Raw genomic sequence first — 24,315 nt, 5'->3', positions numbered from 1 at the left:
TACACTATCTCATGTCCTTTGAGGATGTACTTATTTTTTTGTAATACTGAGGTATTTATTGGTAACTACATAGTAAAATCATAAGATCTTGGCCTTAAAAACAAATGTAAATCTTGTTCATTGACAGCTTACCTAAGGAGTTGAAGTTATTTGGTTTGATATTAGAATTACTTAGTTTATTCCTTTTTGAAAAAATAAAATGGTCTTTTGTTTCTAGCACATAAAAGATTGAATTTTCTGTATAAGAAAGAGCTGTTGAAATAAATATTATACATCTTATTTAAGATGCTTAATGCTAGATTTAAATTATTTTAAATTATTGGGACAACTTGAACTTTAAAAGTCTTTCACTTTGAGAGCAGGAATATTACAGGTGTGAAATTAATGTTTTTGGTTACATTGCAACTGTTTATATTCTGTTAAATGCTTCATGCCCTAAGAGTGTTTTTATCTTAATGTGGAGAATGAAATAATTGAATGAAAAAGCCAGGTATTCTGTTTTGATGACTGAAAGTCAAAATAATAATCAGAAAAATGCTAAAATATTTTTATTTATGCTCATATAAAACATGAGTTGGTGTGGAATTAGATTTGTCATAATCTGTTTCCTGAAATTCATATGAACAATTTTCAACAGTTACCTTTTTTAAGGAGGAACAAGATATGTCTGTCTATTAATATATTTGTCAGCTATGCTGTTAGGTCCTTTAAAAGTTAACTCTAGTTTACAGATTTTTTTTTTAAATATGTGTTTATACTATGCATGAAGTATGAATATTTTAGATGTTCTCAAAAGGTTAGTCTCTGCTGTGAGGGTATTAACTCAATTTACTGTTAGGTAATGCTAACACCCTGAGATGTTCTTCTTGCATATACTGAATATACTACTTTATTTTTTGTAAATTACAGGAAAGGAGTTTTCAGATACACGTAGCTGGTTTATGATCTGCTGTATTTCATATAGACTTTACTGGTTTGTCTAACACTTATTTACCTCTTGTGTACTGTTTCTCTGCTGAAGTTGAATTGTGTGGTTGCAGAGATTTCTTGCTGTAATATTTCTGATTTGCAGTTTAGACTCTATTACATTTATAGCTGCATGTATAACTCAAAAGGACTGTGAATTTCCTTTCTTTAATGTAAAACATTATGAGGGTTTGATGTGGGCAGCCTTGTGTGTGTTAGCATCCAATATTGTTGTTTGGAAAATTTTATTCAGTAAAGCTCAGCCTCTGTGTAAAGCTAATACACAGCCAAGCAAGGGATGATACTAACAATGTAGCATCATAATAGTAAAAATGATAAACTGTAAGCTCTATATGCAGGATTATTTAGAAATACATAAACACTTTTCCTGGCAATGAATTGTTTATTAGTTTTCATTTGTAATGGTACATTTTAGAGAAACTGTTAAAAGAGCACTTTTAAGGTTGAAAAGTCAAACATTTAAAAGCTGAACAGTGTCACAGTTAATATTGTCCATGCAAACAGTCCAATTTGCTGTATATATGTATTTTATCATATGATCTTAAATCAGACAAATACAGTTTTTCCTGTGGGATGTCTGCCTTGTTGATTGCTCAAAACGGATGGCACACACTGAGAATCTGTTTAATTTTTTTTTTCCTTCTGTTTGGTGTGTTACCCTATTGTTTATTCACTGCATGCTATTCAAGCAGTGCTTAAAACCCCCAAATGTTCATTATCTTATAGGCTTTTTTCCTCTAATTTTAAGTTAATGGGTTGAAAATCAATCTTAATTCTGAAAATTGCAGCATGCAGAAATTAGTAATGCTTTGTTTTACTGCAGCTTTTACTGAATATGATTTCCTAAGTTTAAAACCATAATAAATAGAGGAGATGGTAAGTTCTTAATGGACCATGATTTAACTCTTTGCCTTACCAGTAGGGTTATTTGGTTAGGATCAGTAGCTGCACAATTCAAACAGGAGAGAAGCAGTAATGCACTGTCATCTTTGACTGGAGAAGGATGTACTTTGCAAGTAGTTTTCGCAGGTTCTCTGGTAAAAGGAGAATAAGTTTTGGATCCTCTTCAAGGATTTGCCAGGAGGCAGTTTCTTTAGCTCTTCTGTCTATTATCTCTTTATGTAATCAGTTCAGGTTTTTTGTTTTGTGCTTGTCTCAGGTACTTCTGTTCCAAAATCTACAGCTCACCTAATTAATGCTGGTTGCCATTCTTCAGGCTTCATGCAATTCCTGCAAATCTTAGTGTCTCCTTTCTAGACTCCCCAGTGACAGCCTTTCTTCGTATTCCTAGTCCTATGCTTCACCCACCCGTTTCTTGTATTAGATTTGAGAGGCAAGTATAGACAGCACAATCAAATGGCAAGGGTAGCCTAAAAATGAATCATGAGCTGCCTACAGCTCAGCAGTGAGAGTGCAGCTCCTGTGCCAGGGATCTCGTGACAGGCCACACGTGAACTGTGACTGCACAGGGGCTGCTGAGTAATCCAAACCTTAATTTTAAAGAAGGTGAACCACCAGATGCTGCTTAAACTAGCTTTGCTGGGTACTGCTGAAAGATACCGTTCTCTCTTGTCTGTGAGCTACTTTCAAAGCTCCCTTTTCCTAATGCTCTCGGGTGGATATAGTTTGAGGTTTTGGGGTCGAAATTTTGGTGTGTGGCTTTGTAAGTTCAAGAGGGCTGGGCAGTGCAATCCTGAAAAGTACGTTGTTTCAACTTGGAAAAATTAGTATGTTTGGAGGTGCAGGATAAAAATATTTTTTTTTTTTTGAGAAAAGCTACTGTCTATATAAAAATACAACATATTTTTAAAAAGTAAAAATTTTACAAGTTAAGCTTACACAGACAGAGAAGAAAAGATTGAATCAGATGAAAATTGTGAGATTCTGTTTTTATAAATTAAAACATTGTAGGCTAAGAAACCTACCACATTTTTGGACACTCCTGAAACTTGGTAGTGGTCAGTTGTTTCTGGAGGAAGAAATGCAACCACTAAAATAGTAAAACAACACTTTAATCTTTTTTGAAGCCTGAGTGAGGCTTTTAAAAAAATTTCTCACTGTGTGAGAAAAACTGATCACCAAGCACGAGGGTCATGTGTCTTAAACACAAATCTGTGACCAATATTGTTTATGATTCAGATATAAGGAATAAATTTATTAATACAGCATGAATTACAAGCCTCTTGCCCATTCCTCTTAGTAAGACAAGACATACTTGTGGTCAAGTTGTATCTAAAAAACTGGTGTGATTCCTGAGCCCTGTTCTCATTTTGCATCACAACATTCACAATTTAAGAGAAAATGAATGACAAGTAATGAGTTAAAAACATTATTTCTAAAATGATTGTGACAGTTTTAGCATTGCAAGTCTCTTTTAAATTTCTGATTTGTTTCCCAAACTTTTTCATATGAGTTCTAGTTCAGGTGGATAGCTTGGCCTTCTGGTCTTTTTATTAAATCATTTAACTGTTAAAATACTTAAGTACTGGTTTACTCTGCTAATATTTACAATGTAAATTTGCTATTTAATTTTTCACGGTAGAGTTTTGAGTTGCATTTGAAATTTTAGTTCATGCTGAAATTATAACAGCAACAGCAAACAGCATTTGATTTTCTGAGAAATGACCAAGTTGTCCTAGTGGGTTTTTGTAACAGCAAAGGAGAAACTATTATTTATGAGAAAAGAAAAGGTGATAAACTGTTCACCCTTTTTATTTAAAATCATACAGAGGAAGGTATTCAACTGAATTTAAAACACTTTCATTCGGTTTCTGTGAGTTGCTGAATAATCTGAGCCCAGTTGTTCTGTCTTTTAAACAGTGCCCTAAACATCAGGTTGTTTATTCTTGCCACTTTTTTAACTGCTTGAAATATTTACAGCAATTAAAACAAATTAAGGAGGAAAATTGGGAAGGATATATATTTCAGAAATTGTACATCCTGTTAGTTAAGGCTAAGCAATTCAAATCTGTGATCCAACTCAGGCAATATTTGCCTTATATTCTAATAAGTAGATTGTTTTTTTAAAATTGGTACACAAGTCTGGATGATGGGAAATCTAAAGTTTCTACACTTCAACTTTACTGATTCCTTTTCTAAAACAAGAAATTTTACAGAATGATTTAGATACATTGTGTCATTCTGGATCAACAAATAGCAACTACTCAGTTCTGATTAAACATATTTCATTTAAATTTCTTCTAGCAGTTTTCTGGATTTCTTTTGTGGAAAGTACTGTTCACAGGCTATACTAAACTAATTCATACATAATTGCAATTAACATGTTTCTTTACACTTTGGTTAATAATGCAGTTGAATTAAGACATAGGAAGCTAGTAAATATTTTAGAAATTAGTAACATAAAAATCATAGTTCATTACGATGCCATAAACAAAACTGCACTGAAACTAAGCACTCTAAAGTCATTATGTCAGTACAATAGAGCATCATTTATGAATATTTTTTCTTGTATAGAAATCTGCTGTTCATATATTCAGTGAAGTCATTCCTTGCATGCCAAATCACCGAGTCTGTTCTAACTGTGACTAAAGCAGCAACAATTCAACTTAGTACCAGGTTATCCTGACTGTTAAGATGAATGGACCACGTGCTTAAGTGATTACTTTTTAGTTGCGGTTTTATAGTAATTTGCATAATAACAGGAAAATGGACTCTTGTGAGCAAATGTAAAACATCATTAGATGGCTTCCTAAATCAGGAGGGAGAAGGTTAGTACAAAAACGCTGAACTACTGACAATGTTAACTTGGGGCTTGGAGCCACCATGACCTCAGGTGAAAGTATTTGAAGAAAACTTGTTTCTGCCTGTAAATTTCAAGTGTGCTCTATACATGTGTAGCAAAAGATTACTCTCTTCCTTCATATTACTTCCTTCTCCCAAACAGTCTTTCACAATTGCTCAAGGCAGTTCTAGAGAATGAAAAACTAGAAAGCGATAACAGGAAACCATGAGGTTATTAGAATCTCTTTCCCAAGTTACAATAGATTATTAGTTGCATTATCTAGTACCCTTGTAACCATGAGTTTCATTGTACCATTTCTTACGTAGGAGTACTTTTGTGTACAACAGAAACAGTTATGCAATATGCTTGGTATGAAAGCGGATTTTTTTTTTAGCTTCTTCTGTTGTAATATTTAAAATTATTTGAGGTGGCAAAAAAACCCTTCAGAAATTATTAATTTGACAGTGTAACGCTTAATTAGACTACACTATTGATGCTTTAAAATTGTGACTTGAATATTAGAGTAGTTCTCTGTAGCTTTTAAGAACAGTGATACATTTATACTGCAATTAATTTACATTCAGTAAATATTTTTGTCTGAACCTTCATAAAGAAATATAGTACTATTTATACCTCACCTTTTTATTTCTCAGAAAGAAAAATGTAAATAATTTCCCTTGGTATTTATCAGTAATTAATAAATACAGCTTTTGTCTTCATTTCATCTTAACAGTCTAATAATGTATTAATTCTGATAATTCCCAAGTGTATAATATTCGCCACTTAGCAGTTTTGGATTGATACAAAGAACAGTTACAATGTTCCTTAGCCTTCTCTTCACCTTTTTTCTTCCACTCAGAATTTCATCTTACTTTCCAATTGTTCTTTAAATCCTTACTCCAGACTTACCTTCTTTTGCAAAGAAATTGGCGGTAAATATTCTGTCAAACTTTGAATATACAAGCATTTGTGTGGAGCCTGTAGAGACACATTGAAATCAAAATAGTTTTGTAAATTGGAAAGAGCTTTGGGACTGCTGACTTAGTTTATAAATTTATTCCAATTCCATTTGAAACTGTGGTATTCACTGTGAAAAAGTGTTATTCAGATGAAGGCATAATGACAAGTATTTTGGGATTTAGGAATTGCGTGATGATAGTGCATTATTTAATTTTTTTGTTTCCTTTGCAAGGTCTTTATAAGAAGAAAGGGGTAAAATAAGCAAAAGCAGCGAAGTGTTTGTTCTGATACTTCCCCATCTTTTCACTCTTGTATATGTTCTATAGACAGGAAATAATTGGAGTTTAAAAAAAAGATCCGAGTTCTTTGTATTCTTCACAATATTTTTTATATATTTATAATTGCCTCTTTTCACAGATTTCTGCTATTTAGAAATTCATATTAGATTAATATAAAATATTTGCAGCAACCCACTAATGCTAGAAGATATGACAGAACCTATTAATGGAGGGGTGCATGAAAGTAGAGGGTAACAAGGAAGAAAACCGTAATGATTTTGAGCACCGAAAAGGTTTTAGCTGTAGAGACCCAAAGGTTTGAAGATACAGATCTTTGGTTTGAATTAGTTCCTTCATACTCATTTTATTAGTTATCTAAAGGGTAGTCATTTTGTAAAGTCTCAAAAATCTGCCTCATTTCTTAGGACTTAAGCTAGAATAAGCAGTGATAGAATGCTTTGTAAATTATGTAGTGGGTTTTTCAGCTGAATACATGCTTACGATTTTTCTTGATTTATTTTTTTCTAATTGTTTAAAAATGTCTTAGTTTAAATATAAATTAAAGTTGTGTCTCAGATTGATGATAGTATTTTTAATTTTAGGATATCTTGTATTACGAACAGCTTAAGTCAAATGTGATTCAGCATGACCTTTTAGTGGACAGCCTGATTTACAAAGTAAGTGATTAAATTATTTATATACTCATCACACCAGTATCTTGGTTTTCTAACAAAGAAAATGTTAGGTGGTTAGGTTTTAAAGAGTGTAAGAATAATTTGTTTGAGTTGAGCCGTTAAGTCGTAAAGAAATAGTAAGTTCATTTAAAGGAATCACTGGTTTCTGGTTTTGCAAGGAAGAAAGCACAGAGGTCCAAGCACTTCCATTCCACATTTCAGTTCTGAATATTTTATTCATCAAGTTAGTATTACAGTTTTTAAAGTGTGGAGTATATGCTTAATTATAGCTCTTTCATGATTCAATGGTAAAACAGTGTTTTCTACCACTGTCTTAAATTTAGCTTCTATAGCAGTCTGAAAAGATGTCTTTTGGCTTCAAACTGCTGTATTTTTTGATTACAGGATGTAAAGCTGACAGCAAGTAACGATGACTACTATTTTGTATTTGAGGACTATTTATATCAGGTATGTAACTATTTTTTTTCTTAGGAAAGCTAGGAGGTATACTCCTGGGAAGTTATATCATCTTTGGAGTGAGGACTGCCTTTGTGTTTCATGTGTAGGCAGAGTATGGTGGGACCCTTGATAGCATCTGTTGGCTGCATCACATATACTTTCCCTTCTGAATAACAATACTGTAAATTAATCTTGTACACTTAAACAGATAAGCAGGACAGGCTTCTGAAAATCCTACTCTGAAGGATTCTACACAATGTCTTTCCAAATCAGTAAGACAGAAAATAAGCAGTCAGCCATATTCTTCCCCTTTCCAGCCTTGCAATAATAAAATGATTAACAGCTGTGGCATCCAGAGAAATTAAGACTTGACAAGTATATTAAGGGTTTCAGTTTTTAAAAAAAAACACACATTGCTTTAGAGTGACCTACTGGAATAAGCATAAAGGATATTGTATTGACATATTTTTCAAATTGAAGACACTGATTCCAAATAAGGTAGTGATATGTATGGTTGCTTTTAGGATGTTCCCGTTCCAAAGCTGCTTCTAGCAATTGGGATCCCAGCTGATTTATAAAGAATTATCTGCACTGCTGCCTGTCAAATGCCCTTAAATAGAAGGACATTACATTTCTGAATTTCCTAATGTGTAGTTGATTGCGGTGTCAACATAAATGTCATGCAGCAAACTTATAATTTCCACAGTGCTTTCAATTTCATTAGTCACATCTGTTAGGTTAAACTTGCCTAATTTTTAGTTTTAGAGCTGTGTGAAACTAAATGATTTCTTCTTTGATGGTAATATGTAAAACTGCTAGTAATTTAACTAAGCAAGAAACAGTCCTTAATGCTGCTTAGTCCATATAGGTATAAAAATATGCATTACTATTTAAGCATACTATTCAATCAGTCATGTCTACAGATAATATTTTGATGTCATAAGCATTGAAACATTAATACTTAAAATTATAACCTCATTAACTTACAGCCTTTCTTACTTAAAATAGTTCCAATATTAAGTTATGTATCTGAATTTGTTTCTGAATTAACATTTGAAAAGTGACTACATAATGACAACTCAAACATTGATATTTATTCACTAAAATATTTACATATAGAAGTTTTTATTGATTTAAGGGTCAAAGATGATCTTCAGTATTGTAACATCTCTTCGACACGGGATGTGAAAATCTCATTCTTTTTTCTGCTTCATTCATTACATAGACTACTAAGGCACGTTAGTTAGTCATTAACTGAGTTTCAGTGAACACATGATTATAATCTCTGAATATGAACTAGTATACAGCATAATCTTTTGTTTTAAGACCATCAGAAATAGATTTTGGTCCTCATTCTCAATATACACCACAGTTGAATATTCTCTTTTTTTTTATTTATCTGTATCAAATAAAAGAATGATGACAGAATTAAAATCATTAAAAGGACTAACCTTTCCTTAGTAATTTGAAGGAGAATCACCAAAAATCTTTGAAAAATGGAGTGCCTAGTTTTTCTGCAAGGTTTTGAGGCGCAGAATATCTCAAACTTATAATTATTAGTTGCTCTAGTTTTGTTTGGTACTTTGGTATTCTTCAGACTCTTTTCCAGAAGAACATTATCCATTTTGCTTGATAATTTTTTCTTCCAACCTAATTTGTAAATGCATTGCTGCTGAATGATTTTGTTCTGTGGCCCCTAGAAAAATTTTGCAGTATGACTCACTCTGATATGGAATATTATTTAATGATTTCATATGATAACTGGACTTAAATATTGGCTAAATAAAATAGATAATGAAAATGTTAGTTTACACAAGATAAATTATTTGTTTGCACTAGGTTTGTGGCTTTTTTCATGACTACTTGCTGCCTCTGATTTTCCAAGTCATTAAGCAGAGTGTGGCATTTGTCTGTGTTATTACTTAACAGATCAAGTATCCATCAAAAACCAGAAAATTTGAGCATTATATAATAATAAGGATATTTGGTTGGATTATTGGTACCTCTTTAGTAGCATGCAATCCTTTTCAGGAAGAACACTGTGAAATTATGTAATTTATTTCATGTAGTATCTTTGTTTTCTTCATCTCCAAATTTACATGTTTTTATTACTATATAACTATTGAAATAGAATACGGTTACTTTTAATATAGTATTTTTTTTCTTGATAAAAGGTTTGGGTTTGTTTTTTTGCTTTTTCTCAGTCCTTTGAATTCAGTGGATTTCTTTTCAATTTTGATTATAAATATCCAATAGTTTGCCAAACATTTATGTACTTAAAAAGGGGTTTGTATGATTATTTTCTTTAGCTTTATCATTTTTTGTGAATAAGAAAAATAATACCTCAATTACTACATTTGTAAATTCATTACTTTAGTCCAGAGGTTCAATTTTAACACTTTAGTCTTACATCCATAATGAATATATGCAAAGAATCTCACCTAGCAGTTTTTAGGTATAGTCATAACTTACGTTGAGCTAGAGTCTATCTCTTAGAAAGATACATAGTCTTAGTTTAAAGACTTTCAGATACTGGTATTGGACACTGTATTCCTAAAAAAGGGGCCTCAGATTAAGGTTACCTTCTTTCCCCTAGGAAAGAACATAATTGATGTCCTTTTTAGATTAGTTTCTTTTTCTTTCACCTCAGCTAACATATAGAGAGAATTATGTTTGCCTGTGTATTGTTATTGTCAGCTATATTTTGGCAGCTATGAAAATGATTGTGTATTACGTGAAAATAATATTTAAGTTAAACTGTTCAAGATAAACTATTCTTTAAAAGGTGTTTATATCTGAGAAATTATTTTGAGGTTCAAAAGAAGGGAAAGTCTGAAAATGCAACCTGCTGTCCATTTAAAAAAAAAAAAAAAAGCAATGATGTTCAGATGTCACAATGTTTCAGTTTTGCATGTTTCCTGTTTGCAATAATTAGTTGAAGGTAAAATTTATTTATTTTTATTCACAATAAATTATGTAGTGAAACACCTCCACCTTTTACACCTTGACAAAACGAGCAAACAAATTCTTAAAATTTGTTTGCAAGCACAGAGATATTTTAACTATGCAAAAAAGTTAGCAGGAAGTTGAAGTCTGTCTTACTTCTGCCCTCTTGTGTACATTCTTGATAGTGCAGTCTTTCAGTGAATGGAAACATGAACATTTTCAAGTATAATACTGAAATTATTACATTTTTTACAACTGCATATAGGATGATATTCTTTATTGTTATTTTGTTTCTAGGAATGCTTTTAGCTTTTAATTTTATACTCAACTGATATGAGTACTAGATATTTAATTTATGTAAACAATAAAAAATACAAATATAATTTCCAAAATACTATGTGTATTTCAGAATTTATGGATACGAGGTGAACATTATAATCTGTGCTTATTGAAAGAACTGAATAACTTGCAAGCATTCTGTAAAGCTCTTGAGAATTAAAGGAAATGTAAGGATCAGTCTTCTGGAACTGCACACATGCAAAAATGTACATGTTTCATTTGCTTATTCACTTACTAGGACTTCCCCAGGTCATAGTAACTGAACAGAAAAATAACACAGTATTTTTATAAAAAATAAATCAGCCATATGCATGCACGGTCACTAATGATGAGACAGAAGAGGATAAACCTGTGCTGAGAGGCAAAGAGGAAGGTTGGAGAACTGGTATATTTTACTGACAGCAAATGAATATGAAGGTAAAATCATAGCAAGTTCAAAGTGAGCCTGGAAATTTGAACAGGAAAGCAAATCGAGTTGGTCAAGGGCTTTCCACCGCATTAGCTCTCTTCAATAGCATCTAATATGTGCTAATTAAGGCAGGTTCTTAAATATGTTTGACATTGCTTTGTTGATCCAGTAAGTCAGCTGAATTTTATATGCTGTCTTTTCTACAGGTTTTACTCTGTTTTTCCCGAGATACAGCTGTATTGGAGCACTTTACTTACAGTAGTGCCACCCCACCCAAATCATACATACGAGGTAAAAGGAATTGTATTTAAAAAGATTGTATAGGTTTTTGTTGACTGCTGCAGTAATGCAGCATGTGAATTTGCTTTATGTTCATTGCACCTAGTAGACCAAATTTAAAAGAACATTAATAAAAACTTCATGTATCCGGTTGACATCTGCACAGATTATATTATGACAGTTTAGAAGCTGGTCACGTGAAGTCCTGGTTGCGATGTTGTTCTTTTACTGTAGTTTTCTATGTATAATTCTCCAGTGTTTTACCAAAATAAAAACACAACTGTAGCAATGGGATAAAAATTTGACAACATCTATCTTCATCAGAGCTAGCAATTTAAATACACAACATCCTCTGCAACTCAATAAATTTAACAACTGGAAATGGTGGTAGGATGTTACCAAAGCAGTGAGTTTTGAAGATATTTGTAGACAGGAGAACATGTTGCTGAGGAACTGTGGGCTCTGTTCTAAGGAGTGGAAGAGTAGAGCTCTACCAAGCAGACTTACACTGATTCTTTTCAAAGCATGACATCTTCCAGAGCGTTAGCTTACTTTTGGATGTTCTTTGACTTAAGATCCCACGTGAGTCTTATTTTTCTTAGCAATCTTAAATTTATTTGTTCAGTTTTGCCTTCTCTGCCAACTTCTAATGCCATACCTCTGGACTGTTCCCTTGCTTCTTAGGTCCTTACCTGCTTTGGCTTTACCCAGAGGCTCCTAATTTTCTTGAATCATTCAGCCATCCAATCACTTATTTTTTTTCTATGTACCCTTTCCTTCTACATTCCCATTTTCTTCCTTGGTCCCTCATGCCAGTGTATTTAGCCAAATGAGATCCCTGTACCAGTTTCTTTTTTTGAACAGGATCTCTGATGACATTTTCCTCTTGCTGCTTCTTATGTCACTAGAGGCAATATTTGTTTTCTAATTTTTTTTTCTTCCTCCTTTATTGCTTTGTAGGTCTTTTCTCTCTCTTTAACTGAACTAGGGAGTTTTCTTTATCTACTTTTTGAAACAAGCAAAGGGCTCACCTGGGAGCAGAACAACAGTGGGATTCCAGGTCTCGCTTCAGGCACAGAGCAATGACAGCCCAGAAACACAGCTATGGGAAACATCCCACTTATTCCTAGACAAATCTGGGGAATGAAGTTGCTGAAATCTAAATCTCTGCTGAACCTGTCCAGTGTAAATCCAAAAGGCTTGTAGGTCCTATTTTTGGCTAATTTTCCAAGAGATGTGCTTTATGCTAAAAATACTCTCCTTTCAGATTACAACTCTATGCTCCACAGCAAGCAAATTGTTGAGAGGAAAAGTAAAAAATGTTTTTTAGTTTAATGAAACAGCTGGTTTCTGTAATTGGAAAATACTGGATTTTATTTTTATGGGGTATTAGGCAAGAGCTTTTCAGGGAAATTTTTAATTTAATTCAGTCAACTCATGCTACAGAAAAATATCTAAGTCCAGATTCCATTGAACTGGACAAAGGTTTCCTGTGCTAAATTCTGCCGTGTAGACTGAACAAAATACACAGAGATATAATGGATCTCTGAATATTCTATAAATGTTCACATAAGTAATTACATTTTCTAGTTGAATTTTCTCATTTTAAAACTTAAATAATTAGTTTTTAATTTGGTGTAATTATGCTTTAAAACAATTCTATATTTCTACATAAATTGTTAATTTTTTAATACTGGATTTTAAGTTATTAGGCTCTGTAGTTAAAATATGGTTGACTAATATAACATGTTCATTTTGCTGGGAAGAGAAAAAGTTAGATGTTCGGTCTGTGCTATCAGTGGTTGTCTGTCTTAATCTTTTGTATCCCACAGATTACTTAAATATTTTTTTGTTATATCAAAACTATACCATCCATCTTCCTTTCTGTTGCAGGCTTAAGGAAGCCTTCAATATTTTTCATATATACTTTTACCTTTTTAAATGCCTTTCCCGTCCCTAGGTCAGACTGCCACAGCATGGCAGACATCTCCTTAACCTTATTCTCTCACAGAGCTTCACTGTCTTCAAAGTCTGCAGCAAGCACCTTTGCAGGTCCTAAGACACACCCAAATAAAATCTCTATGGGCTGACATTGCTGAAAGCTTCCTCCCCTTTTTTGCTGTTTGTCATCCTCCCTTACTGGTGTTGCATTTTAATTTTATATCTGACACCGTACCTGTCCTATTTGATTTCTTGCTTGTTTTAGACAATATCAAATGGTCAATAATGTAACTAGTTAATGATTTTTATAATTGTAACTTAGAATCTACCTTTTAAATTTAAATCTTTACACCTTTTAACAGTTTAATAACATTTTATTTGTGGTTTGATGATTCACAGGAAAACTCGGAATGGAAGAATATGCTGTTTTCTATCCTCCAAATGGTAAGAATTATACTACTGCCTCCTCTAGTGGTAGATTGGAAAGATACAGGATTTTTTTCTTAAATCTGTAACTTCTTTTTCTATTACAAATTACATTTTGCTGTTATTCTTTGAAATTCATTAATTTAAAGGAGTAAGCTGGACTGAAGCTACTCCAAAACCACGTTCAGCCTGGTGTTAGCAGTCACATATGGAGTTTGTCTGTGTGTGTGGGAAGGAGAAGGAAAACAACTTCTGGTGCAGCAGCTTGTATTCCAGCCTTGTTTCACCACTTAGAGGATCTGAATGATACATGCTGAAACTGTCTGACCCCCAGCTTGTCAGTACTCAACAAACTACACCCGAAGGTCTTTTCCTTTCAAAATTTGTATTAATTTAAGAAGTTCAGACATAACTAATCTATATAATTTCAAGTTAGTATCATTGCTGTTGTTACTTCAGTTTTTAAAATTCTTCTTTTCAGCTCTTACATGGACCATTTCAATTGCTGTCTGTTCAATCCTTTCCCTGTTTTTGCACTGCATTTGTATTTTAAGTTCAAGTTCTGTGCTCTTGCTGTCAAGGCCTTAGACACCAGCCTTAAGTCTGTGTCTTTGGCCTTGTCTTTTACACCTGGAGCGAGCCTAGGGCCATACCACCCTGAGAACACCCGATCTCGGAAGCTTAAGCGGGGTCGGGCCCAGTTAGTACTTGGCTGGGAGACTGCCCGGGAATAGCGGGTGCTGTAGGCTTTTTCTGGGTTTGAGTGATGGGCTCAGTTTTGGTGCAGAGGTGGAGCTGACTTGGAGCTGGGGGAGCCTCGAGAAGCTTCTCACAGGGGGCCACCCCATAACCATCCTCTGCAACCAAAAAACCCCACCACTCACTCAAACCCAGGACATTCTTCTGTGCTCCAATGGTGTCAGTTGTAGCACATACTTTTCTTCCCCCTTCTTCCATTTTTGCCTCTGCAATTCTTTGCAACTTTGTAGCCATGAAGCATTGTCCTTATGACCTTTTGCTCAAGCAGCTCCCTTTTACCAATCCCATATGGAAATTTATGAATGGGAGCTGAGATGAGCTGGAAAGGAGGAGAGAACTGTCATGATACAACTGACAAGTCCTCTAGATGTTTTATCTGAGTACTACATGAATTACTAGAGGTCTTGGCCTTTTGTTTTCCTGCTCCCTCCTTGTCAGTGCATGACATTTATTGGTTGTCATTTATCTGAAATCAGGCTCTGATTTCAGAAAAGCTTAGACATAATAAGTTCATGGAAATGGAGCTTTACTTGTCTTTCTAGGAATTATAGCATATGTTTAAGCACGTAGTTGGTTGTACAAAAGTAAGTGATACAATTCCTGTACTTAAATAGTTACAAGATTGAGATCTAAGACTGCAGGTGCCATAACAAGGAAATATTTTATTCCTGTGGTAAGCAGAATACAATTTAGAACCTTGGGGTAAAATAAATGTTTTTATATGGATAAAAAGAAATATAGAAGAAAAAAAAAAAGAAATATTTTTGTTTTGTAGGTGTAATTCCTTTTCACGGCTTTTCTATGTATGGTAAGTCTCATAAACTCTTAAAACCTCAGGACTGCTTTTTATCATATTGCAGCTTAAAGCTATATGTACTTTTCTGCAGCTTTTAAACTTGTGTGTATTTTGTTTCTTTGCGTATGAAGGATCTTGTATGTAATTTTACAAATTTCAGGCTGTTTATTTTTACTTATATTACAGCTCATTACCATGTGGGAATTCCTTCTTTGAACACTAATAGCTGAGCTATACATCTTAATATATATGAATAGAGGGATAAAGACTGTTGGCAGAGTGCTCTTTTATTGTGTTTCACTTCTGCATAGACCAGGTTACCTGTGAAGAGAATTCTTAAAAACATGAATTATGTGAAAGGCCTGGTGCTGTATCCATTTGCCTAGAACAGGTGTTAAAGGGACGTTAAATAATAGAATGGTTTCGACCTTACTGCACAGAGGAAAGGTCAAATATCAGCCAGATTTCTAGGAAAATAGCAGAAAAATCTCCTCAGGTCTCAGATGTAACAAGGCTGCTACTGCAGAAATACTCCAACAACGTGAGACTATTTGTTACAGCTTTTCAGTTTTTTGCTTTCATTTACCAACGGTGTTTACGGCACCACAAGGCAAGCAGAGTTTAAGATGATACTTAAGGTGCTATGTTTTGCTAATAACAAAGTTTAATGACCACGTGATCATTAAAGTCAGATGATTTAAATATGAAATGCAAATTTGAACCTGAGTAGGGAATTTTAAGTCTTTGAAGTAATGAACAGCTTAGTTACAAACTTCTTCAGTACTCACTAGGAGGCTTTCACTTTTTTTCTGTGTGAAACTGCTTTTCAAAATGTTTGGGTTTGTCTCTGCCCTTGAGAACAGCATCTCTCAAACTGGGTGTGAGCTTCTTCCTTCTCCTGTCCTCTCTCCTTGCAAGGGCTCAGAATGTGCTGGTTGTGAGGAGGAGGGAGGCTGAAAAGCAAGGTAGCAGGAACACAGCAGCGTAACTCCTGGCTGTGGGTATGACAGCTGGGACCAAGCAGAGCATCCTGTGTGTGTATTACAGGCTGTGCTGCTGTCAGAGGAAATATCTGGGGCCTTATTTAAATCCTGTATACTTTTTCATGTTCACATGCGTACACTTGTAGGGTGCCAGCTGTCAGGCACAGTTCTGTTATCCTCCTGGTCTTTATGTACATTTGCACGCTGCCAAGTCTTCCATCTTCAATCATTAAAAACATACACACTAATAACACCCTCAGTTTTCCATGGCCCTACGTAAACACACATTTCTGTGAACATTTCACCCCACCTTAGCACCCCACCTCTCATACACATATGCCACTATTTTCTATGAAGCCACTTCCTCTGATCCATATTTATGAAAATTAATCACGCATGCAAACACTCATATATAAATGTACATATATCTATATGCATATGTATACATATGTACGCGGACAAATGTATCTATATCCCTAGCTTTGTGTAAATAAAACTGGAAGGGAAGGTGAATGTAGAGGTAGAGACCATGAGTGTGTTAAAATGTAAGCTGTCATCCATAATGAATGCACCTATAAAATGAAGCTGTAGATGCGGTGAGTGGACACGTAAAAGGTCTGCTTACAGAAATTATATAGAACAACTGTCTCTGAAACTTGCACTGAATGCATGGAGTAGCAATCGGAGCGAACTGATTATGTTTGTGCAGCCTGTACTTACAACACATTTGTCTGTATACTAGACTTACAAAAATAAAACAGGGTCTGATTGAAAAAAAAAAAAGTTTTGAGATCTGCTGCTTTACAAATGTAGCCAACTTTTATTTTGAATCGGGTATACTAAAAGACTTCTAAACAGTACACTGCCAAATGTCCATGGTTTTCAGGTCTTATAAGAAAGAAACAGGTCTCTATCCATCTGTCATACTTATGTGATGTTATTGTGGCAACCAAAAGCCATTTTTATAAAGTATTTTCATTTTCACACCACCTATTTTCGAGCAGTAAGCTTATTCTGGTCTTACAAACGGGGAACCTGTTCAGAGATGTTCACTAGCCCAAGAGCACATTGTACGTTATAGACAGTTGAATCAAAAACTTGCACTGTTCAATATATTGTTGCCCTCCAGCCCAGACAAGCTATCCTTAGATCATGTTTCTTATGCTTCAGAAGCCAGCACTGGAGTAATCAGGGTCCAATTAGTTTAGATTCTTTAAATATATAGAATGTATTGTACTCCCTTTCTTAGCTTTTTACATCAAATGGTAGACTCTATTATAAAATACTTCTTTATAAATAATTGGTTTAGTATTGTTTTTTAAATTGTACTACTATAAATTACTTGTTTTTTCCTCATACTTCATGCACTTAATCATTGAACTCTTTTAGCAGTTTGCAGTGTTGAGTCAATTATAATTCTTTTATCCTTTCAGTTGCTCCACTTTGTTTTCTGTACCATGAACCTTCCAAATTGTATCAGATATTCCGTGAGATGTATGTGCGTTTTTTCTTCAGACTCCATTCCATCTCTTCTCATCCCTCTGTAAGTTCATTAGGAATTAAAACCCACTCACTTGATATTCTGTTTGCTATGGAACAATAGTATACAGTGGCACGATTTTCTATGTGACTGAAGTATATCCTTTTAAATATAATAAAATATTTCAGGCGAGCTTGGAAAAATTATTAGGTAATTCCTGTTTGGATATTTTTGTTTTCTACATCAATGTTAGTCTTTGCTATAGAATATCATGTACTTTAAAATTGTACAGTTCTCATTTTAAGAGGGTGTGAGGGCTTTTTTTAAGAGTCAAGTATTTTATGTAAGAGGGTTCTCTGTTCAAGAAGTCATATAAATGCATACTCACTTTCATTTTAATTAATTAAATATAAGTGCACACTTAAGTATTTTCTGGGGTAGAGGGACTTTACATAGTCATAAACAGATATTGTTTAAATGATATCAAGTTAATGTCTCTTTATCTCGAGTATCTTTGTGTGACAGCACATACTTTGTAGCACTGCTAGGTGAATTTAAATAATTTGGTTATTTTGGACCAGGACCATCTGTCTTCAATGTAAGACAATTGTAGAAATAGATTTATCGTCTATTTTTGAAGACTAAAACATAGTAAATTGTTGGAGTCTTTCTCTCCTCACAAAGTGCTGAATAGTTATATTACTTTTGGAAAACATTTCCTGGTTAAAAGAAAATCCTTTCTTTGATATACCATTTCAAGGCTGTACATTGTGCTTTCAGTCTTTAATAGCATGAAAACAGGTCAGACAAGAATCTATTCATTTGGTAATTTTTAAAAGACATTTTAAAATGTATTTACATTTAACTTTTTTGTGGTTTTCCCCATTGCTGTTTGATTTTAGTTAGAGAAACACTATTTCTCACATCCTGTGTTTTTTTAGTGCAACTGAGGTCTCTTTCATCAAAGTGCAAGTATTTCAAGTAGGTGATATTATAACACCCCGCTAAGTACTGAGACCCTGACATACAAATACCATGGGTAACCTAGAGCTGACAGGGACTATCACAACCTATTACGTTGCTAATACGTGCATAGAATTGTAGGAGCAAGGTTTTAGTGACTGAAGGCATTAGAGCTGCTCGTGCCCTGCTTACCTGAGCTGTATATTATATCACTAATAGTGCTTTATTGCTTGAAATGAAAATTCTAGCATACTTACATGCTGATACTGTTTTCTCAGATTTGACAGGATGAGTGTTAGTATTCAGGATATAATCTTGTTTCCTTAGGGCATTGTATCATTGTGTTTGCTGTTTGAGACTCTTATACAGACCCATCTGCCCCAGCTCTTTTATCACCTTCGAGAAATTGGGGCTCAGCCGTAAGTACTTCTTTCTGCCTTGCTACAAATGTTGCAGATTCTTTGTTCTCAAAATGCTGTTCTGTAGCATTTTAATTTAAAAGATATGGGAAATTATTCAACAGTGCAAACATCAACGTGCTGTTTTTCCTTGAAAGTCAGTTGGAGTCCTTTGTCTAACCTGCATGTATGGAATCTGTGCACTTCTGCATGTTCTATGGAAAAGAGGAGAATTGCTCTATGAGAAATGCTGCATTATTCAGCTAAGTTTCAGTTATTAATGCCAGATCTGATGGAACTAAATGATTTATTTCCTAGATGGTAGAAGAAACAGAGATATGTTAGTTACAGCAGAAGCTACTGGAAGGGGAGAGGGAGCAAGAGGCTGTCATTCTATAGTGTAATCATGGCACCAGCTGCAACAGAACCTGAAAATCTTGCTGTTATAATTGGTATCCATCATAATAGCAGAGAGGATTAAATGTTGGGGGTGATAATAGCTGAGGATCCCTCTAATTGGTCAGAATATTTTAATTATATTAGTACTTTGTGAAATGAGTAGCTAAATAGTTTTCTGATGGCTATTGCAAAGGAAAATATTGATTATTAATGCAGCAAGAGAAAATGGCTCTTCTTCCTGGAGATGAATGCAGAAGAACAATGAAATATTTTCAATTTATAGAGGATCTGTCTGATCATTATAGGAGACAGAAATATAATAACTGTTGTTTATCACTTGTTTGCAGGCTACGAATTTCATTTAAATGGATGGTACGAGCATTTTCTGGTTATTTAGCTACAGATCAGCTCTTGCTTCTGTGGGACAGAATCCTGGGATACAACTCTCTAGAAATTCTTGCTGGTAATAGAATTATTTTTACAAAACTTCTTAAGTCAGGTGGATATAAGACTTCAATGGTGGATGTTAGCTTCAGTGTATTTTGTGGCAAGAAGAAAATAGTTGCTCTTTGAATGCTGCAAGCAGATTACATACACGTTAAAGAGTCGTAACTTTTAGAAAACTAGAATTGCATAAATACTCAATCTCTAACAAAAATATGCAAGGTCATTTTTTTTTATGATAGCACTCCAAAAATACTAACCACCCTCTGAACAGAACAAAGGATGTTCTCCCAGCTTCAGTAGTAACAATAAATGATTTCATACCTTTCACAAAATACAAGATTCATGTTACTCATTTATGGCAAGTACTTCAGTACTTACAGCAACTAAGAGTTCCCCTGATTTTGCTGAATTTCTTCCTTCAAAGTCCCATCTTTTGAGAAACTTCGAAAGTTTTGTATTTATTTTTATAAAGGAAACAATGTCCTAAGATTTATGCAAGGTTTAAGATGGGGGTTCTAAAGAAGGACATGTATCTTCAGCTCGGTCAGTTTTTACATATGAGGTAAGCGAGTAGAATAGAAAAGGTTTTGGTTCCATTTATACATACAAGGCAGCTATGTAAAGAGATATAATTATATCAGATAGTACGAAATGAATGAACATTTTAAAAAATGTTATATAATATTCACAACTGAAATATTGCTATTTAAATAAATTAAAATTATTGGATTAGAAATGAACTAATTGTAAATCACCCTGTCCCTTTTGATTAAAAGCTAGTCATCTTAAACTCAGGCATTTTCACTCAGACTTTTCTGAAAGAATGTTGTGTTTTTCCTATCTATTTTAAAGAGTGGCCAAAGAAACCGAAACACATCCATCCATTGTATATTATTCTTTGGAATCAAAATAATTACTCTAAGGGAGTGACAACTGTACTTTACATCAAGATTAATTCTAATCACTAATTAACAGGTCAGCAACTTAAATATTAGTCATTTTCTTTCAGTCCTGGCAGCTGCTGTGTTTGCTTTCCGAGCAGTCAACCTGATGGAGGTGACATCACTGGCTGCAGCTGAAGTAAGGATAAGTTTCAGGGGAGATTGAAATAGTTTCTGATGCTCTGCCAACAAGAGTAACTTAAGCTTCACATGGCACGTGGTACATAGTGCAAATCTTTCTGCTTAAATTCTTACCTTAGATAAAAAAACTAAGGAAATTGTGAACATGCAGTATGTAATACTGCTTTTTTGGAGTAAAAGGAAATAAAAGAGTATACTGGCTGCAAAAATGCAGTGTTACCAAATTATTTTGTATGATTAGATTTTTTTTTTTTCTCTTTTAATATATAATCTGTGTTTCTGGGATATGTTATTTTTAAAATATTGTAGAAATTTGTACTTTTTTTTTCTCAGTACATTTTAATGTAGTTCCTTCTGTGCTTTTTGATACTACAAAGATTTTACAAGACTACTTTCATCAATATTGAATCTGAAATTTCACTGTGAGTACTGTCATGGGAAATTAAGAAAATTAAGTCATTGAGACCAAGTTTATTGTTGTCTATCTCTAGTAATTTGTTAAAATATATTTTTTCCAAAAATATTGTTTTGTTTTTTTTTTTTCCCAAACTTTGAGACCTTGTGATGACTTTTATTTATTTATTTATTTAAAAAAACATACTTTCATGAGAAGGCATTGACTATTTGAGTCATTACGTTCAACTTACTTCACAAGTACTGGCCAAGCCACAGGATAAGGATTCTTAATTCCCAATTATTTTTAGAAGCAAGTTGAAATGTTAGACCCCTTATTCAACCATGATGCCATGTATATTTGAAGGAAGGCTAAAGGCTAAAATAAAGTTACTTGGTTTATATATGTAAACACGTGCTTTTTCTTTTAAATGTTAGAATGAAAAATAATACAATAAGGCACTAACATGAAACAGCATAATTTGTTTTTAGCCAGATCTGAATCTAATTATTGTTAGTATAGTAGTCAGTATTTAAGTCTTCTGATTTCTTGACTTGCTTTAAAAAGAAATTTGATTAAAATGTCAAGTTTAACAAGCCTTTTTGGTTTTTATTCTAGGCTGTACTTGCTGACCTTTCAACCCTGAAAGTTATGCCTCTTCTTCAAATCTTTTTGTTTGCTACTGTCACCTGATCTGCTTCAACAATACTAGTACGACAATTCCAGTCTTTCTGGAGAAGCTAATGATCAACTATGCAATGTCTGCATAAAACCAAAATTAAACTGTATGTTTAATATTGATTTAGAAATCATGACCTTAAAATTTTCTAACTGAAAACACTAACTTGGCACATGAGTATGTGCAGTGCATGCTACTGAATTTCACCGTAACAGCAATGGTTATTGCTTGTACACTGAGAATGATTACTTTGTGCAAATAACAATACAAATCAGTGTCTAAAATGCATGTAATATTAAATTAAATAAAATAAATGTAATTCATGGTCTGAGTTTTGTGATGTTAATGTCGGAATTGTAAAAGCTCTCTTGTAATATGAAATTACTTTTTCAGGCTCACAGCTTAGAGGATACCAGTTCAAATACCGTCAGTTGAGAAAATAAAGATACTTCAACGTGTAAGAATTTTTTCTCATTTTCTAACGAACGGGTAGGATCAAGCACCAGTTCTGCTATATCTTATTTCTTCTCTTCACATAGATTTTTTTTCATGTTCTTTCTCAGGTTAGCTACTTCCGTTTATTCTTTTCATATACAGAGATGTAGTCACGCATTCCCCATTCATCTTCAGTTAGGTATACAGCTATCTCAGGCGGCTTCTAAACTCCTACCCAGCGTCCCATCAAAGGCCCCGTGTTGTAAAACATGTTCCCCTGCAGAGAAGGCCTGCGCATAGCTTCCTTCAGAACTTGTTGGAGCCAGTCCTTGCATGAGCCAAAATATTCCCCCGAGAACGATGCCAAGAGTCCTTTCGCTGTGCCCCACACCCTCTTTGGGAGAGCAGTGCTATGCCTTTGCCAGTTTTCCAGGCGCTCTGATTCAACAGCTCAGGCTTCAGTTCAGAATCCAAACTCGTATCGATGTGTGACGGATTGTCACTACACTGTCAGGCTGGCTCATCGTCTGTTGGCAATCGTACCTTTTTGTGAGGTCTTCCAGCTTTTTCCACTGATGTGTTTAATACCAAAGTTGGAATCGATAATCTGATTTGATGAAGCGTATCTTAATGCCTGAAAAAGGTTCAAAGTCAAAAGAAGATAATGGGTGATACAGCCACCGTGTTTGCCAAAGGACTTTTATCTTTGCCTAATTTACATACATGTAGTTGTTGTCATTTCTCATACATACTGAATGTATGACAGTGAAACATGAATCCTTCATAGTTTGCTCAAAAGTTGCCTGAAAAGTGATCTAAGCTGAGTCTCAGATAGGGTTATGAGCTTTATGTCTGTGATTCTTCTTGTCTCTGTCAGGATAATCTAGTAAGAAACATACTGAACGTTTACAGAGTGCTAGTAAATTTATAAGGATAATTTTAAAAAAGGTAAAGTTGTGGATTCAGTGTGATCACTTCTTATACAGAGAACCAAACTGCTTAACAGATATGATGTACTGAATGAGAATATTTGGGGAAATTTTGTTCTGGATAACAAAACCTGATCTTCATATTTGCAAGAAATGGTTTTAACTATTTAAGTAGAGGCTTTTCTATGACATTTAGTTTTTAAAAAACGGACACATGTTAAAGCTTTTCTCTTTACAGAAAGTGTTACCCTGTTTTATGTATAGGGAATGGAGGCACAGAAAGAATAAGGGATTTGCCAAAGTTTACAGAGTAAGTTCCTAAAAGATGTGAGCAGTCTTGTCTCTGCTGAATTCCTGTTGACACTTCGGGATGCTTAGTTTGCGTACTAGCCACAAAGCCGTATTTCATCTTCAGAACAACACATGGACATCTGTGTCTCAAAATGAAGCATTTTGCAGTTTTTAAAATCTGTAAAATTGTGTAGCAATTTGGAAATTATAATGTTACAAAGCAGTCCCGAGGATTATGGCTCAGTAAGGTCATTACAAGGTTACCATGGCTTTTTAGGGATTTAGAAGTATTTACTAAATGGCAAGGGAGATTCTCCAGAGGCCTGCTGACCCTCTAATTCCCATCACTCTGTGCAAGTATGTGGTGTAGAATCTGAACATTAACCCATTCCAACGTGGGATTTTTGAGCAGTATTTTTTCTAGTTTTTTTCATTTTCAATAGTTCTGAAAATGTTTTAAGTAGGCAGAGATAGGGACTGTTGGGTTCTTGTTTGAACAAGCAGTTCTGTGACTCACAGAACATGGTCTGTTTTCCTCTGGCTTGGCATCTTGCTATTCATCCTAACAATCTCGCATGTCCCTCGTGTCCCCTTTACCTTCCCCACTGGAGCACTTAAACTCCACTTCTGACCTCCACCCTCGTTTCTGCTGCAGCTGGGCAGGGGACCGTCGGCTCCATGGCTAGTGGGGGCCAACGCGGTAGCCCGGGGGGATGCTGTGCCTCTCGCCTCTGGGCCAGCCAGAGGCTCCACGGGCTGCGTGCAGCTCTGGAGCCAGGTATCATACGGACCAGCTGCAGCAGCAACTCTCTTGAAGACCTCTGCCGCCTTTTGTCAGAT

The 24,315-nt window shown here is 34.5% G+C and overlaps 1 protein-coding gene and 1 pseudogene across 4 annotated transcripts in view; both read left to right on the top strand.

Moving 5' to 3' along the window:
- The window catches only part of TBC1D19 (TBC1 domain family member 19), a 54,556-nt gene extending 32,275 nt beyond the window's left edge, over positions 1-22,281 (top strand). For 2 of the 4 annotated variants that reach the window (XM_042807610.1, XM_042807613.1), the window contains exons 12-21: positions 6,570-6,644; positions 7,047-7,109; positions 11,001-11,085; positions 13,414-13,458; positions 14,975-15,007; positions 17,412-17,521; positions 18,749-18,840; positions 19,566-19,681; positions 20,675-20,745; positions 21,760-22,281. In XM_042807610.1, coding sequence (XP_042663544.1) covers positions 6,570-6,644; positions 7,047-7,109; positions 11,001-11,085; positions 13,414-13,458; positions 14,975-15,007; positions 17,412-17,521; positions 18,749-18,840; positions 19,566-19,681; positions 20,675-20,745; positions 21,760-21,834 — 765 coding nt within the window. In that variant the 3' untranslated portion in view covers positions 21,835-22,281. Of the gene's footprint in view, positions 1-6,569; positions 6,645-7,046; positions 7,110-11,000; positions 11,086-13,413; positions 13,459-14,974; positions 15,008-17,411; positions 17,522-18,748; positions 18,841-19,565; positions 19,682-20,517; positions 20,641-20,674; positions 20,746-21,759 lie in introns of all 4 variants that reach the window. The other 2 variants (XM_042807611.1, XM_042807612.1) reach the window with 2 other exon arrangements.
- Positions 14,080-14,189, top strand: LOC116959563 (annotated as a pseudogene).
- Positions 22,282-24,315: the final 2,034 nt, after the last annotated feature.

This window comes from Tyto alba, unplaced genomic scaffold (assembly GCF_018691265.1).
Source record: "Tyto alba isolate M040663 unplaced genomic scaffold, T.alba_DEE_v4.0 Super-Scaffold_6, whole genome shotgun sequence".
Classification (NCBI taxonomy): Eukaryota; Metazoa; Chordata; class Aves; order Strigiformes; family Tytonidae; genus Tyto; species Tyto alba.
Note: the sequence above shows the minus strand (reverse complement) of the source record. Positions and strands in the feature narration are given on the sequence as shown.